The 18,918-nt window shown below is 38.3% G+C and overlaps 1 protein-coding gene across 1 annotated transcript in view; it reads left to right on the forward strand.

Moving 5' to 3' along the window:
* CNTN3 (contactin 3) overlaps positions 1-18,918 on the forward strand; it is a 240,047-nt gene that overhangs the window by 154,110 nt on the left and 67,019 nt on the right. Inside the window, exon 10 of the mRNA XM_029917321.1 lies at positions 204-354. Coding sequence (XP_029773181.1) covers positions 204-354 — 151 coding nt within the window. The remainder of the gene's footprint in view (positions 1-203; positions 355-18,918) is intronic.

The following is an 18,918-nucleotide window of genomic DNA, read 5'->3' on the forward strand; positions in this document are numbered from 1 at the left end:
CTTATGCTCTATCTCTCCAAAAAATGAATAAATATTTTTAAAAATTTTAATAATTACCACCAATATTGTGCTATATGTTAACCCAACTAAAATTTAGATTGAAACGAAAATAAAAGTCATTATGAAGTCAACCTTTAAACCTACAGGAATTTAAAAATATTAAATTAAAAATAAATTCTCATTCTCTCTTTCTTTCTTTTCAGCTTCTGCTCCAGATTTTTCAAAGACTCCAATGAAAAAGTTGATTCAAGTGCAAGTGGGCAGTATGGTCAGCCTGGATTGTAAGCCTAGAGCCTCTCCCAAAGCGCTCCGTTCATGGAAGAAAGGAGACGTGATGGTGCAGGAGAATGAAAGGTATTTTGTTATGCTAAATACTGGTGATGTACTTCCTCCTTACTTGCCATAGTGGTGTCCAAGTAGATTCTCAATATGAAATGAGATGCAGCAGCATTTCAGTAGAACAGGAGGTTTTGAAGACCCCAGACGGTGTTTTCTTTGGTTCTGTAATCCTCTCATGAAGATAGGAATCAATTTCTGAAATCTGAAAGAGTTAGATATATCATCTAGCTTCTTCCCACATGGAATACCTTATTTTAGCAAGGATTTTCTCCTCAGTCTTGGTAAGACTCAAAGTAGAATGATAAAGAAAGTCAGTTCCAGACCGAGGCGAGCCAGAGTCCCGAGACAAAGTAGAGAAGACATAATGAAAGCATATGCCAAATAAATACCAAGATTGCCATTTTCCTGTATCGGTCTTAGTTTAAGCAAAGGCTTGCTTGGTTTCCTGATTGTTATAATAATGAAGAGGAAGAATAAGCCTTAAAGGTATCACTTGTAGAGCCAACTGCCCAAGTTCAAATCTCCATTCTGCCTTTTACTTGCTCAATGAAAAGCTTTACTTTTGGTGTCTCATTTTCTTATTTTTTTAAAAATATTTTTATGTTTTTTATTTATTCTTGAGTGACAGAGAGAGACAGCACAAGCAGGGCAGGGTCAGAGAGAGAGGGAGACACAGAATCTGAAGCAGGCTCCAGGCTCTGAGCTAGCTGTCAGCACAGAACCCAACACAGGCTCAAACCCAGGAATCGTGAGATCATGACCTGAGCCAAAGCCCAACGACTGAGCCACCCAGGCGCCCCTATTTTTTTTTAATTTAACATTTATTTAGTTTTGAGAAACAGAGCTTGAGTGGAAGAGGTGGAGACAGAGAGACAAACACACACAGAATCTGAAGCAGGCTCCAGAACCCAACATGGGACTCAAACTCACAGATCATGAGATAATGACCTGAGCTGAAGTTGGACGCTTGACCAATTGAGCCACCCAGGCGCCCCTCATTTTCTCATTTTTAATGCAGATGATCATTAGTATGTAATGAGAATTGTGAGCTAGATGAAATACAGAAATATCTATGCAGCACGTAAGTCCTTACATGTCAGTGAGTAAACTTAGGTATTGGCTATTATTTATTGAGTATTTAGCTACATGCCAGGTATTATGCTCAGAGCTTCTGATAAGTAGAATATTGACCCCAAAGATGTCCATGTCCTTTTCTTGTAAACCCGTGCTTGTGTTACATACATGATCAAAGGTAATTAAAGTTGAAGATGGAATTAAGGTTGACTTTAAAATTAGGAGCTTGTCCTGGATTATGTGTGGAGGTTCAAAGTAATCACCTGAACCCTTGTAAGAGAAAGTGGAAGTCAGAATGGTTTGTCAGAAACATATGATAATCAAAGATGAGACAGGAGAGATTTCACGCTTTAGAGGGATTTCAGTTGGTATTTTTGGCTTGGAAGATGGTGGAAGGGAGCCATGAGTAAATGCATTTGGAGTACTCTCTAAAATGGGAAGAGCCCTCAGTTGACAGCCAATAAGGACACAGGGACCTTAGTCCCATAGCCACAATGAACTGAGTTCTGTCAACAACATGAAGGAGCATTTAGTAATTCTGAACCTTCCCAAGGAACACAGCCCAGATAATACCTTGATTTTGGTCCAGTGAGACCCATGTTGGACTTCTGACTTCCAGAACTACATTATAGTAAATGTGTGTTGTTTATGCCAAATTACTAAATTTTTAGTGATTTATTATAGAAGCAAGAGGAAACTGGGGCACCTAGGTGGCTCAGTTAAGCGTCCAACTCTTGATTTCAGCTCAGGTCATGAATTGCAGTTCGTGGTTTCAAGCCCCTCACTGGGCTCTGCAAAGTGTGGAGCCTGCTTGGGATTCTCTCTCTCTCTCTTTCTCTCTCTCTCTCTCTCCCTCTCTCTCTCTCTCAAAAATAAATAAATAATCTCTAAAAAGAAATAAGAGAGAGAGGCAAGAGAAAACTAACACAGAGCCCTACCGCATTATCTCTTTTAATCATCTCTGCAACTCAGTGATGTATAGATCATATTATCATCTCCATTTTACTAACAGGGAAAACAAAACTTAAATGATATACTTTGCCTAAAGTCACATAAGCCAAAGCTTTAATCCCTGACTCTAGATATAACCACTAAGTATTTCCAATGCCACATTTTATATAAGGAGCCCAGAATTTTAGAGGCCATCTCAGCCTTTGAAGTCATGGGATCCAAATTACTCTTTTTGGAGATGAGGGAACACGAACAATAAAACATTAGGCCAACAGAATGTGAATTAAGTTTTTCAAAATTACAGAGTCATATTGCAGACCACCAAGTTGAACTGCTTTTGTATTACCAAGGCACCAAGGTATTTTTTGAGTTGGTATGATAATACATCCAGTATTTAATGGGAGACACTTGCATTAAAAGGAACCCACAGCAGGAAGACAAGGCAGAATTGTGAGCTGAGTGAAGACACACAATCCAGCTAAATGCTGGGCCTCACAGAATAGATTTCTGGAATAGGAAGTTAATTAGTGCTTTGGAGTTTAATTTTGTAAACTAGTTTAAACAAGTAAAGGCTTGTGGCACAAATTAGTTAATTGTGGCTGTATTGGAAGTTCAGTCTTCTCACATAACTGCTGACTTTTTGTGTTCAAAAAAGTTTTAAATAGTTGTAACTGTGTACATAAATTAAATAGTGGTTAAGTTCCCAAGGACTTCAGTGTTTTACACAATAATAAACCCACTTGTCCTCACAGTAGTGCCTATAGTAGGCAGAGGTTTTTAATCTTAATTTCAAAAGAGGATAAGAAGATTAAAAGTTTTAGCTAGAGGCACACAAAGAGGCATTTACTCCCACATTATAGAGTAATAGGGTAATGCCAGAAATGAAAGTATAAATTCTGGAATCTGATCTGGGATTTCTGACTTGGCTCCTTAGTACCCTGGTGTCATTAGAACCATTATGTAACACCTTTGAATCTTAATTTCTTCACTCACAAAAGAGATAATAATTCCTACATTCCATAGTTATGATACCGTTAGTATTTAGCATAATGTTTGATATTGCAGATATACTCATCAGTAAGAATGAGGATATATATTACAAATATGATGTTGAAAGTAACAGTGACTAAGAAAGACAGAAGCTTTTTGGTTGGGTGGTTCATTGGCTGATTGATGTCTCTGAAGGTAGGCAGTTGGGACTATCTGGAATCCACAGTTATCAAGGACACAGACCCCTTTTTATCTGGCTTTGCTGTCTTCACATCCTGAACCAAGATGGCGGCCGTGGCTTCAGCTCCTCAGTGTCATCTCCCAGTGACAGGAAGGAGGAAAGTAGAAATCCGGGTATACTTCTTCCTCTTTTTAGGAACATCTCAGAAGTTCCATATGTTAATTTCCTTTATGCCTTACTGGACAGAAATTAGTTCACTGGCCAAACCTAAATATAAGGGAAATTGGGGAATATGGATTTCTTTGGGGGGGGGGGCATGTATCCAATGAGAAATTGAGATTGTGTTTTGTTTTGTTTTCAAATTAGGATTATGTTTTAAGTAGAAAGACCAAAACGATTTACTCTAACAATGTATCATGTTCATCAGTGTCACTTCTATCCATTTGAGGACTACTGACCCTCCACTTTGTTTTAAAATTTTCTATCATCTCTCCCATGAATAAGAAAACTTATAGATATAAAAATAGGATTAAACAGAGGAAACATGTTTAAGAAGTGTCCATTGTGTCGGGGTCCCTTTCAGATATCTTAGTTTGAGCTTTTATAGCACAGTACCGTAAACCAGATGGCTTCTAAATGACAGAGATGTAATTCTCACAGCTCTGGGTGTGGTAGTCCAAGATCTGGGTGCCCTCTTCGTCAAGTTCTGATAAGGGGCTTCTTCTGGAATTCCGAAGGCAGTCTTCTCCTTATGTCCTCAGGTGGCAGACTGAGAGCAAGAGGGCTCTCTGGGTTCTCCTAAGGGCTTTAATCTCATCCATGCGAGCTCCTCCCTCGTGACCTAATCACCTCCCAGAGGCGCAGCCTCCTAATACCATCACATTGGGGATTAGGATTTAACACATGAATTTTGGGGAAACTCAAAACGTTCGGTACACCAGGTCCGGTTTTTTGGATTTTGCTTTTATCTCTTTGGACAGCAAAAGTACTGATGAGCCAGAGTCTTGATGCTTAGGGAAAAGGCTGCTAGAACCAATTATTGAACAAGTTACACTTTTGAATCTTCTCCAAGTTTATGTGAAATCAGAGTGGGCCCCAGCTATCACTTGGCAGCAAAAGCCCCATGTTGGTCCCTCTTGACTTAAAGTCTGCAGCCTTAAGCCAAATTGGAGAAGCACTTTAAATGATAGATTTATTGTGGTTGTTCAGTCATTGGCTGTTCTAACTTAAAACATGCAGATTCAAATCTCTTTTTGGGGACAGATGAATATATTGACACATTTGAAAATAAAAGACAAAAAATTTTTAGGGTATATATGGCATGATTGTAAATTTGTTCTTTTTTTAGGTTTTTTTCTTTTCCTTTTTCTTTTGTATATGAACTTGGGTTTGTCACTGATTGAGAAACTTATAAATAGGAAAGCTCTCTCCAGCCTAGTGCAGGAAATGCTGGTGGCAAATACACTTTTGGTTAAGCCAATTTCTACATATACTTTATCATTTAAAGCTCAAATCAGGAAAAATAAATTTTTTTTAAAAAGTCTAAATCAGGCAAAAAATCCAAGGATTAAATATGTCTTAAAAATTGTAAAAATTAATAAATATGTCTACACTGTTTATCACACCATCACACATGAATAATTATCATCTACCTGGTTTGTAAGTTTTTCTATCAGCACAAAAATAGTTTTATAATTAATGCATCAGATGTAGTAATGCGGATCTAACTCCCTGAGACACCTAAATTACAGAATCGCTTTGAAGAAATCAGTGTTATTGCTTTGAGGTCGAGAGAGCATTTCCAACTATGGTAATAAAGGAATTACTTCCCAGCAGAGGACTTAGAAAAGCCGCTCTGAATAGATTACAAGAGTTTACAATGCAAATAGTGATGCCTGAGGTCTTAAAATCAAGTGCTCATTCAGTCATTGGAAAATATTTTGAGTACCTACTCTGTGCTAGACACTAGATATTTAATTTAATCAGAGAAGTCCATCCTCTTGTTTGTAGCTTTTCAGGGTATACAGACAAGTGTAATACAACTCAATTGGTAAAGTACAGTATGTTCAGTGATTACCGGAGAAGGCTCCACCTTCAAATTAGAGATTTGAGCAGATTTTCTGGAGAATGTAACCTGTACAGCAAAACTTAGAAGATGACTAGAGTTCACTGAAGAGGAATGCTTCAAGCAGAGGAAGAGCACATGCAAAGGTACTGAGGCAAAGGGCAGCTTAAGTACTTGAGTAGCTGCAGTTTACTTCAAGTTTGAAAGGCCTGGCACAGGGGAATGCAGACAGAGTAGGGCTGTCGAGGTGAGCAGGAATCTTACAGGGAGCTAAATCAAGAAGTCTGGGCTTTGTCCTATAGGCACTGGAGAAACAAAAGAGTAAAATCAAAGTAGCAGAATTACAAGATCAAATTTAACTTTATTTTCTTTAAAAAAGCACAACGGTGGCATCAGAGGCCATGGATTAGAGTGGCAGAAAGACCTGAGGGAAGAACCTGCATTAGTAGCAGTTCACCAGTCTGAACATGAGAGCATTCTAGTCTGCACTAAAGAAATGGCAATGAGAATGGAGAGAAGCATTGAGTTTGAGAAAGGGTTAAATCCACAGGACATAGGAGTTGTTGATTAGGTTAACGATTTGACAAAACATTGAGAATCAAGGATGAATCCTAAATTTCCAGCTTAAACATCAGGGAGCATGGTAGACCAATTCAGTGAAACAGAGGGCATTACAGACAGAGCGGAAGTCAGCGCAAATGCAGGTGCTATTTAGGATTGTTTGTGTCTGAATTGCTCGTTGGAAACCCAACTGGTTATATGAGCATCCAGAGGTTGACTAAATGAATCTGCAATTCAGGGGAAAAGCTTGAGCTATAGGTAGAAATTAGGTGTTCTGAGCCTGACATGGTGGCTGTGAAACCATGGCCCTAGATAAGATTGTCTTGGAACGTACATTACATTAAAAGGTAGAGGCTCAACACCTTACCTCTAAGGCTGATGGAAATTTACACGATGAAGAGAGAATTCTGTTTTTACAGTCTTAGTTAAATTGCTAACCATCATAATTTATAAAGAATTGATTAATTAAGTAAAGGTCAGCATAAGTCACCTGCTATGCAGATACACTAAGATTTGAAATTACTAGCATCGGGATGGAGCAAAATTGTTGTTTGGTTTCTGGTTTGGTTTGGTTTTGCATTTCTATCATCAGTACTGAGAAAAGGTATTGTGCTTCCCACCCTGCAGGGAACAGGTTTTCTGAATAAACAAATGTTTTGCCCCTTTGAGTGTTCAGTGCTATTACACCAAGTGTTGGTGTTTCAGTGTTCTTTTATTCATTCATTCATTTGCTTATAGTCCACATGTTTTCAGAAAAGACTAGAGTGAAAATAGGATATTTTTTTTCTCCTTTAAGCAAAGTAGAATTAGAAAAGACTCTAGAGAATGTGAGCAGGCATGGTATTCAAGAAGAAATAGCCAGTTGGCATATTTTAAAGAATGGTTAGCTTTTCTGTATCACTTAGTGGTACTTAAAATGCATTAGCCAATTATTTTTAAAAATAGGACTTTCAGTTGAATGCTATTACTTACAGTAGTAAATATTTTATTGCAATAGCCCCAGTTCAAAAGAGAGTCAAAGAAAGGCCCATTACTTCTAATTAAACACATTAAAATTGTTTCAAGTGTTCTAGGAAGCATTTAATATTATAGAAATTTAAATGCCTTTTAAAGAAAAATAGTAAAGGTTGTTTTTTCCAAATATTAATAGCCATGATCCACACAATGCTTTTAAAATGTATTAACCAATTCTTAGCATACATTTTATATACAATTAGAAACTGGCCTCAAAATGCAGTGAGCATGATATGCCGTATGCATTCATGTATATGACATATATATGACATTGCTGAAGAAAGCACAGTTTTGGGGACAGAAAACAGTGATCACTATTGTCAGAGTGGATGGAGAGGTTGACTATTGAGGGACATGGGCGACTTTCAGGGGTGACGGAACTATTCTAGATCTTGACTGTGACACTGCTTACATGACCACGTTGATTTGTTAAAACTCACAGAACTCCATGCCAAAACAGGTGAATTACACTATATATAAAATATACTTTCATTTTTTTAAGCAAAATTTTACAAGCAGTTTTACACTCACCTCCTCCTGAATGCGTGAGTAGCTTCATAAAGAAATTGAAAGACTCAAGAAATGCTCCCAGGAGGCCACTTTGCCTTCCGTAAAACTTCAAGCAATTCCGTGACAGCACATAGAAGCAGAATCAAAACTTTGACCAATAACCAAAATCATTCTGTCAGAGCGAGAAGCGCTCGGCCTGTCTGCACTACCACTACTAGTCACCACAGTCTTCCTTTGTAAAGAAGTGTCTAGGAACTCTGTTACTATTCAGCAAATCTGTTAGATGGCATTTCCTCTTGTCTCAAGCTCTTAGATGAATAATAAAGGATTCCTTTGCCAAAGTTTCTGTCTCCATCCCTTCCCTGTTCAACCACATGTCTTGGCTCCTCTCTCTCGTACACAGTAGAGTCTGTATTTTTTTCTTCATACTGTTCAAAATGCTGTTCCCTCCTCTGTCCGCCTTCTGTTACCCCCTCACTCAAAGAGCTGGATTTTGCTATCTTCCCCTTCATCCTCAATCTACACATCAGCAGTTGTTACTTCACATGTACCCTATAGGTATGGAACGCTCAGTGCGTTCTAGTTAACTTACCCTCAGACAAACAGCTGAGCTCCTAGGCAATTCTTACTCCTGTACCATTAGCTCCAAATTAATCTCTAATTGGTAAACTTAGAAAATCAAAGGAGATTTTTGTTTAATATTTGTGATGTTACCACTTTCAGGACTTGGCTGTTAGTTGAATAAAGATTGGCATTCCTGCTCCCTGTCTGTAGGGAAGGTACTCATGTTATCCACTAATTTGTCATAGCTTTATTCAGCAGTGGGGGGCTGCCCCCAGCACTAATACACAGATGAATACAAAACAGCAAGGGCCCTTAAAGAGCCCACACACAGTCTGTTCAGAGTTTGGAAAATTAGCCATCAGTTACACCGGGATAGACTACATGATCAAGGTGACCATATAATTTATTCTATAAACTGAGAAGAGAAAGGAGGCACTGATAGTAATTACCTCCAGGAGAAAATGGATACTGGACTGGCCTGAGGAAAGTGAACATTGCCCCTTGTCTTCAAGGAAGATATACAGAAGCCAGTGAGAAGCACAGAGAAGAGATGCTGTCTCAGACTTGGTAACTGAAGGAGAAGGAGAGGCATCTCAAAGGAAGCAACCCTGGAGCTATGTTTTGAAAGATCTGTAAAATCCAGCAGAGCAAAAGAGTATGGAAAACACCATCTGAACAAAATGGTTGATGACATCAACGGAGGGTGAAATTGGATATTCGTTCTAATTGTGTCCATGCTAAAGTTCACATATGATCAAGACAATAAAAAAGTCTGAACCGAATTCCTTCCCAGATCAAAAACTCTCTCTTCAAAGAAGGTTAACATAGGAAGATCTTTTTAATTAAAGAGGAGATTGAGATAGTTGGGTAAAAATGCAGCTGTCTCAGACAGTAGAGAGCAGACCTCCTTCCCTGTCTGGGTTCCCTAATCCACACCTCCATTTTTCTCATGCTTTACGCTGGTAAGAGAAGAAGAAAGAACACATTTGCCCCTTAAGTCCCATACCTTCTGAGAAGATTAAGCTAGTATTTAACAGTGAAGATAAGAGAAGAATCAATGCAGTCTAAATGTTCAGTTTGGGATGGGACTCTTGGGAAGCCATCCTGATCACTTCTACTCTGCTATACCCTGCCCTCCAACCACCAATGCATGCCCACAGAGCTGCTCCCATAACCTTGGACATCTAAGTTTCTGAACGTGTATTTGTATCATTATTTATATCAATTATTTATGCCTAATGGGCATACAGCATTCCAAGTACTGTACACATTATTCACTGTGTTGGATGAAGCTAAATCTGTGTTTAATTTGTTTCTTGATTTAATTGTAACGTGGAAAGAACAAAGCATCAGAATCAGAGAGGCATGAGTCAGATCTTGACACTTTCACTTGCCACCTAGGTGGAGCTAGACAAGGTATTAGATTTCTGAGTCTCGTTTCTTTATTTGTGAAATGGGGCCAGAAATTCTTTATTTGTTTGTTTGCTTAATGTTTATTTTTTGAGAGAGAGAGAGATAAAGTGTGAGTCTGTGAGTTGGGGAATGGGGGCCAAGAGAGAGGGGGACACAATCTGAAGCAGACTCCAGGCTCCTGGCCGTTAGCATAGAGTTCGATGCAGGGCTTGCACTCATGGACTGCATGATCATGACCTGAGCCCGAAGTTGTACGCTTAACTGACTGAGCCACCCAGGTGCTCCTTCTCCAGAAATCCTTACTGCAAAGTTAGCCAGTATGTTAGGTGGCATTTGTTTGCCACATACTCTTAGCAAAGGTTGAATAAAAATGCAGACCTTCCCTGACAAAGAAAGAAAGACGAGGTTTCCTTTGAAAAGATCATTTCCAACTCTGTCCCTACTTCATTTCTCTCACATTTCTTTATCTCAGTGGACTCTAGTTGTAAAGATAAAAATAAAGTACTATGTGTGAAGCATCTCCTACTGTGGTTTCTATATATGTTCTCAAAAAAAGTACTTGTTACTGTTTTTAATATTAACTTTTTTCATCATGTTGCTTCGATATTTTAGGAGTAATAAGACTGGGCTAAAAAGAAATGTGAGTAGGGGCACCTGGCTGGTGCAGGTGGAGGAGAGTACAGCCCTTGACCTTGAGATTATGAGTCTGTGCCCCACGTGGTGTAGAGAACAAAACAAAATTGTGAGTAAAGAGATTTGTTTTCTACAACACTCAATTGAGTTTTCCATGATCTAAATGAATAAACTTTACCTAAATGTTATTAAAGAAACTACTGCTTTCAAAAATCATACCAGCTAAATTTTACAGATGGCCATGTAGAAAATCAGGTTTGATTTTCAAGAATTATAAAAGTAAGGTCACTTTATTTTGTCAGTGTCATGATTTTGGTAGGGGAACGCTGGTTAATGAATTTGAATGTGCTGGACATTGGAATCCCCTTCAAGCCAGTTCCTTGTTAGAAGTGAGAAAATTAATCCATACCCATACTCAGCATAAATGTTTATTACTGGGTGTAATCACCCATACCACATTTCTTTGGCCATTTGGCATTTCTCACTCAAGCCCAAATATCCCACATTCACTTGCCTACAGCCCAGTGAATGTTCTCTGTCCCTGTTCTCAATGAATATTGAAAGAAAAAAGTATTAATACTATTAGAAAAATGTGTATTTTCATCACATACTACCTTTTTTCCTGCTAATATGTTTAAGATAAGAAAAATCAGATGCTTTCGCTCAAAGCACAAATATTGACTCTTAAGACTATCAAGTTAGAGAACAGGGCTGCATACCATTGCCTTTTGGTAATTTTTAAAAGAAAGGAGAAAGAAACAGAATTCTCATTTCATCCTTTCTTTTTGCTCCTGTAATTTCCTCTGGCTGGAATATCTTTTCTTCTCAACCTAGAAAACCCCTCCTTATAACTCCGGGTATAGCTTATTGTTACTCATAATGGAAAGCCTTCCCCCAAGCCCAGTAGGCAAGACTAATTGCTCTTTCTTCTGCCTTACCCTTGTGGTTTCTTTATCCAGCTATATCATCTAACACCATGTATTCTAACTATTTGTGCACAGGCCATCTTACCTGGATTCTCAGAGAGCCTTTTGCTTATTTATCTTTGTAGTCCCAGACTCTGCTCCATACATGTTTGTTCATTTCAACATTCATTTATTCATCAAATATTTGTTTAACATCTGATCCCATTAACTATTGCTGTATAACAAATCACACTGAAAGTTAATGGTGGAAAATAACAGTCACTTTGTTAGATCTCACTGTTGTATAGGTCAGAAATTGGGAAAAGGCTTGGCTAGGCTTGACTAGGTATTCACTCAGGGTGCCTCACATTATTGCAGTCAGGTAGTGGCTGGAGCTGAAAGAGCAGGGAGCTGGCTGTGCAAAGTGGTCTCTTTTGCAGCCCCAAGTTCCTTCATGTGACATCTCTATGTGGACTAGTTTGGGCTTCCTCACAACATGGTGGTTTGGGGGAGTTGAAATGCTTACAAGAAGCTGATGGGTTCAAGAGTGAATATTCAAGGTAGCAGGATGGAAGATGAGTTGCCTAGGCTCAGAAGACACAACACCTCACTTTTCTAGTTTTCCACTGGTTATTAGGGAATCACCAAGCTAATGAGATTCATAGGGAGGGAAATTAGACTCTACCTCTTGATGATACAGTAGTAAGATTCTAGGGGAGCATGTGAGATGTGAAATCTAACTATTGCCACCATTGGAAAGTGCCATCTGGCACACCTACCAAATGCCATCCATTGCCCTGGGCTTTGAGGAGACCACACAAACAAGGCAGCTACAGTCCATTCCTCATGGGACTTGCAGAAGAGAAATACAGAATGCAAATAAACTGAAAAGACCTCACAGAGATTCCAAAAGAGATAGGCAGAGTACATAGAAGTTAAAAAGATAATTTCTTTAGCCATAACAAAAATATATATATAATTTTGTATATTTTTTTAAAGGAAAGGCATCATTAAGGAAGTAGCTTTGGGGAAGAAAACTAAATGGTATGAAGCAAAAAATTATGCCAAAATTGGAAGAAGTGCATTCTGGGGAGACACCCCAACAAGGAAAAAGCCCTACAGATGGGAATGAGGTTGACGAAAGCCACTGTCACTGAAGTGTCATGTGTGGATCAGGAGAGTAATAAGTCTCAGAAAGAAAATAAAATAAACAAATTAAGTATGAAGTCTCAGACATGAGAGCCTTAAAGACCATCATAAAAATGTTGGATTTTATTGTAAATAGAGTAAGAAGTCATTGAAGGTCTTTTTTCTTTAATGTTTGTTTTTGAGAGAGAGAGTACATGTATGAGTGAGTGGGGGAGCAAATGAGGAAGGGGCAGAGAGAAAGAGCATGAGAATCTCAGGCAGGCTCCCTGCTATCAGTGCAGAGTCCAATGCAGGGCTTGAACTCACACACCCTTGAGATCCTGACCTGACTTGAAATCAAGAGTTGGATGCTTAACCAGCCAAGCCACCCAGGTGCCCTGAAGTCATTGGAGGTCTGAATGCAGTGATATGACATGATCTGGGTAAAAGATAACTCTGGCTGACTTGTGTAGAGTGGATAGAAGGGGAACAAAAAATCTGGTTAGGAAGCAATTTGTAGTTGGCAGGACAAGATTTCCTGGAGGCTTGATTTATAGTAACAGTAGATGAAATGGAGAAAAAAAGGGACTGTATTTTGAAGATGGAATTGGATGAATTTGTACCTTAGATATCAAAAATTTCATACCAAATGATCACATTTTATGGTTAGTTGTTCATGAACTATTATGTATTCCCTCTCAACCACGAGATTGTAAGTCTTCAATGGGTAGGGGTTTGTTCTTAGTCTTATTTTCCAAAACATCTGAGCATCATAAGCCTCAAAAAATACTTACTGAAGTGAATTTCATTCTTAATTGAGTCACTTCCATTTCTCAAAAATACCTATAATTTTCTTATTTTATGTATCACAATAATTTCTTACAAATACATAAAAATTGGCTTTTGAAACAGGTTACTTGACACTTCCTACTGAAAATAAGAAGGGTTCATATTTTAATTCTTCCTCCTCGCTGGCCCTTCATGGAATTATGGTAGATAGATGGGTGGATGGATGGTTGAGAGGTGAGGTTTCATTGCACTTTCATAAAAAAAGGATAAACACGTGTTTCCAATGCTAGAAGGAGTTATTCATAATTTATGATATGTTATAGAAGTTCTAATGAATTGGTGCTCTGAGTTAAATTTCCTAGTGCCTAACAAACTTAAAAACAATTCCTTTTGCATTTTAACCTGTTTTGACTTCCAGATTTTATTTGTGATATTTTTTAATTCTATCTTAATGAAGATTTCATTGCTAGAGCCATTTCTGTGGGAAGATGAAAGTGTTTGACCCTTTGTGAGTATGACATCCTGGAAAAAAATCAATAATTGAGGTTGAATATATAAAAGTCTGTCTTGGGAAAAAAAAGTCCATCTCAGAAAAATTTATTTCCCGACCATTTACATTCAAATACTAAAGAAGAAGGCATGTTTAACTTTACCTTTAAGATTTTATTAAGCACTTAATTTTCCACAGTATTTATTAATTTACTTAATTGGGAACATGGTAGTATTTTAAAACTTGATACAAATTACATGTTTTTCTAGGTGCTTAAAACATTTACACCTCGCTATATTTATTGTTATTTCTTTATTCCATGAGCCTCACTTTAATAACTTGATGTCTTCTATCTTCTGGTTTATTTCATTTACTTATAGCATATCTCATTTTTTTTAATATAGTTTATTGTAAAGTTGGTTTCCATATAACAGCCAGTGCTCATCCCAAAAAGTGCCCTCCTCCATGCCCTTCACACATTTTCCCCTCTCCCCCAATCCCTATCAACTCTCAGTTTGTTCTCAGTATTTAAGAGTCTCTTACGGGTTTGCCTCCCTCCCTCTCTGTTACTTCTTTTCCCCTTCCCCTCCTCCATGGTCTTTTGTTAAAGCATATCTAATTCTTAAAATAACTTGAAGGGCACCTGGGTGGCTCAGTTGGTTGGGTGTCCGACTTCAGCTCAGGTCATGATCTCACAGTTCATGGGTTTGAGCCCTGTGTCGGGCTCTGTCCTGACCACTAGCTCAGAGTCTGAAGCCTGCTTCGGATTCTGTGTCTCCTTTCTCTCTGTCCCTCCCCTGTTCACGCTCTGTCTCTGTCTCTCAAAAATAAATAAATGTCAAAAAAAAATTTTTAAAGAACTCGGGACAGTTTACCAAAGGTACACACACAAAGTGAACATTGAGGAGAAAAAAAAAGGAGGAGAAAAGATGGCAGCATTGCATTTGTCTAGAATGTAAGTTATATTAGGACAGCCTAAATTCTTACCAGTGAATCCTTATATTCTAATTATAGAGCATGGCACATACTACATGTTCAGTAAATACTTGTTGGGTGAGTGTCTGAGGGAAGTTCACAAAAATGTATGACAACAGATCTTTCATTTAGTTTAGATGCGCAATTTGGCTCAGAGCTTTCTGCTAACAAAGAAACAGAGAGAAATACTGCCAACTATACAATCCATGATATCCATAAGGTGAAATGAACCCATTTGGTAAGAAGATATGTTACTCTTCCTAGCCAGAAATAGACAAATGTGTATATCTAAATCCAAGGGGTTGTCATGAAGAGAACATTGAGGAATGTAGTACTAACAGTCTACATTCTTAAAATAAAAGACAGTGACTTCTCAATGAGTAATAAAGGGTTTTATTTCCTTTTCCTTCTTTGCAATCCAAGAGTAACTCTGAATATTAAGACTCAAGGGTCTTAAGAAAGAGACCGCATTCCTTCTAATTTTCCATGAATATTATTTCTCATATATATGCTTTTAGTAAGCTTGGAAGAGAAGTTGTTTCAAGGTTTTATTTAGTGCCAAGAACCTAGGGTGCACAGGAGGGGCTGCTATGAAAATGAAGAGTGAGTGCTTAAAGAGTTCATTACACTAGTATTAAAGTCTGTCTCATCTTACTGAAGGTATGGTGGCTCACCAGAACCTGTGTGAGTAGACAGTGATCACACCTCTGTATGGTGGAAGGACAAGAAAATACAGATTATCAGGACTGAGGCTTTCCTCAGAAAACATTTTGGGACCATCCCAGGTAATGGATGAGCGTGTGCCCTAAGACTACATTCTTACATACGCAACATTACTGTTTTTTTAAGTGAGGTTTAGCTGAGGGGCACCTGGGTGGCTCAGTCATTTAAGAGTCCGACTTCAGCTCAGGTCATGATCTCATGGTCCGTGAGTTCAAGCCCCACATGGGGCTCTGTGCTGACAGCTTAGAGCCAGGAGCCTGCTTCAGAGTCTGTGTCTCCCTCTCTCTCTGCCCCTCTCCAGCTCTCTTGCTCTCTCTCTCTTTCTCTGTCTCCAAAAATAAATAAACATTAAAAATTTTTAAGTAAAAAAATAAAGTGAGGTATAGTTGACATACAATGTTAACTTGCATTTCAGGCGTGCAACACAGTGATTCCACAAGTCTGTATGTATCGCTGTGCTCACCACAGATGTAGCTACCATCTGTCACCATACAACACGAGAACAATACCAGGGACTATGTTCCCCATGTTTCGCCTTTCAGCTGAGTGACTTATGCATTCCATAACTGGAAGCCATTCCTCCTCACCCATTTTTTCCCATTCCCCCAAACCGTCCCCTCTGGCAACCACCAGTTTGTTTTCTGTGTTTATATTACCACCCTATTTTTGTGCATGATAGTTTTTAAGGAGCTAATCACCAAATCTGTAGAGTCATCATGAAGGAAAATCTTAATAAGATGCATCTAAAAAGGCTCACACTGCAGCACCCAAGACAGAGAGGTTTCAAATATGGTCTCATTATCATTGAATGAGTTGAATTGCTCGCAGGAATTGCCACTGTGACATCTGCAGAACTTTACATGATTCATCTTGAATTTTATCACAATTGTAATTGTTTTTGTATGTGTGTATATTTGTTCTGCATACAGTCCTCAGGCTTTTCAATGATTCAGAGAATTCTGTATCTCAGCAAGGTTAGCTGCACTGCAAAAGTAAATGACCACTCATATACTGATGGATATCTAAAATAGAAGATGGTCTTGGACTTGGAATGTTGGGGCCAAAACCATCCTATCTTGCAAGAGCACAATATCAAGACAGGTGTTTTGGAGCCCCCCCCCCGATTTGTGATAAAACTTTATCCTCTCTATATAGAAGATTGTCTCTGAACACTTCGTATTGGTTAAGATAACAAATATACATTGAAAAAAATATTGTGTGGTTGCACCAACTTGTACTTGCTTATATCCTTTAGGGATTTGAGAACTACAGCTCAGGAGTATTTCAAGGATACTACTTAGAATTATTAGATAAGTTGTAGAAACTGACTCAGGGATGAACAGAAAACTGGATGCAGAAATTCTGAAAGAAGGGATTGCATCATCTTCTCAGAGCAAGTGCTGGAATTAATGAACCATCATTTTTGTCCTTGTGTCCCAAATTAAAGTTGAAGAAGGGAATATCCAATGGACATAGCTTAGAATACTGTTACTCAAAGTGTGGTTCCCAGATTTGCCACACCAGAAATCACCTGGGAACCTGTTAGAAAGGTAAGTATTTGGGCCCTATCTTTAATCTGGTGGTGGATTCAGCAACCTGTATTTTAAGGAGTCCTCCAGGTGACTGGTGTACAACAGAGTTTGGGAAACACTATTTGTGTCACGTGTCTATCCCTCACTTTGGAAAACACAGGGGATATTGAGTCATATCCTCACCAAGAGAGCATAGAAGAGGGGAAGTGAATTCCCCAAAGGAAGATCCATGTTGGTTACCAAACAAAGGGGAATCACTTCTGGACAGCCAAAAATAGCCTGTATCTTCCATATCCTTTGAGTCCCTAAAATTTTCTTCTTACATAACATATCTTACATGTTAGCATTCTTGATGGGGGCGAACTCCATTCCAGAAATGCTAAACTCCAAGAAGAGCCCTCAAATGAGTAACACATGGGTCTCTTTTCAACTCCTCCCCAGAGAAAGCATCTGACTCTTGAACTGAGTGGAAGACCTTGACATTACAACTCAACCCCCTCCTTTCTCTTTGATGTCTGCCTGCCTAGAGAGAATGCATGTATTTTGCTGTTCTCTTTACCATGCGGCCACGCAGCTTGCCCTTCCTGGGTTGTCCACCTGTGCCAAGGTGCCTAGGTGTGTCTACTTCTGGGATAAAATATCAGGAAACCATGCTACTCACTTAAGCTTTATGTAGTATAAGCAACAGAACTGACATTTTGATTGGCCTTGATTTCACTTAGGAATCTCTTTCTCACGCAGGGAAGAGTAGTGTCAAGTATGGCTACCCTTTGAGCCTTAATAAGTATTTCCTTTGAGGCTTTCTTTTAAATACATGAGCCATCAGAGAGTTATTTGTCTTGTTCGTTTTACTCTCTCATACATCTGAATTTTATCATTTTTGCAGATACATTGATAAGAATTTAAATCAATGGGATTTAATCAGTTGTTCCTTTGTCTTCGTTTCATTTTAGGAGAAAAACTATTGTATCACTGTTGTAATAAAAATTTAGCTCCAGATATATCTGTCACGATAGACATGCTTTTGGAAAGGTTTTATAAAAGTATTAATTATGCTCCATTATCATTGATTCTCTTCTCATAGATATGAAGCAGTGTTTGTTGATATGAAAAAAAAAAAGGCATTTCTCTAGGACCTCCGGTGCCTGTCCCATGTAATGTGTGCATCCAACAAAGTAACAACGCCACATATTATTAGCCTACTGCTTGCTCAAAAATAGGATAATTAACTGCTGAATCTTCTCTGCTCTGCCTCTCTTTTCCTTGGAGATTTTCCAACCAATAAATCACTAACCTAACACTATTGAGTTTGTAAGACGAAAGCCCAAAATGGTATAGCTAAAAGAATGAAAATTCTTATATTATTTTCCTAAATAGTATGTGTACGTTATCTTTGAACTCAAGGGGCAGCAGTTATTTCACCAAGCATTTGGGGCTGAGAGGGAGCTGGAAATGAGAACATTACACTCAGTGCTCTTTTTCATTGACACTTATTTTCTCATGCATTTTCATCAACTTATACTTGCTTTTCTTAACTGTCATTATTTATCCTGTAATATATGCATTGTGAGTACTTTTCTCTTATGGCTAATTGTAAGCATCCATCTTTTCGAATATGTACTCAAAAAGGAAGTCCAAAATAGCCTTGTTATTTTCTGTAGAGCTAGTTTAATCATTACGATCTCATGTGATTTCATCTCCACTGAGATGTGCTTCCTGAGAAAATGTAGAGTTGCAGCATGTTTGTTAAAATTCAAGTTGAATAAATTACCGTAATATTCAGAACATAGGCAAGAGTAAAACAATGTATTCACAAATCCTGCCTTGTATGCATAATACACAACATGTTCCTCATTCTAAAACACACTGTTATTATGGAGGATTATAAGTCTTTGTAAAGTAGAGGTGAGTGTTGCCTAGATAACAGTCAACTTTCTGAACAAACAGTGTTTCTTAACAGTCCAATTCAATGCCATCAACTGCATAACAGAATGGACCCATTAGAGCGGCTTAGAGCAATTAAGTTTACTTATCCCAAACTAACCGTAGACTGTGCAAAGTTAAGTGAAATAATTAACCTC

This window comes from Suricata suricatta, chromosome 12, assembly GCF_006229205.1.
Source record: "Suricata suricatta isolate VVHF042 chromosome 12, meerkat_22Aug2017_6uvM2_HiC, whole genome shotgun sequence".
Classification (NCBI taxonomy): Eukaryota; Metazoa; Chordata; class Mammalia; order Carnivora; family Herpestidae; genus Suricata; species Suricata suricatta.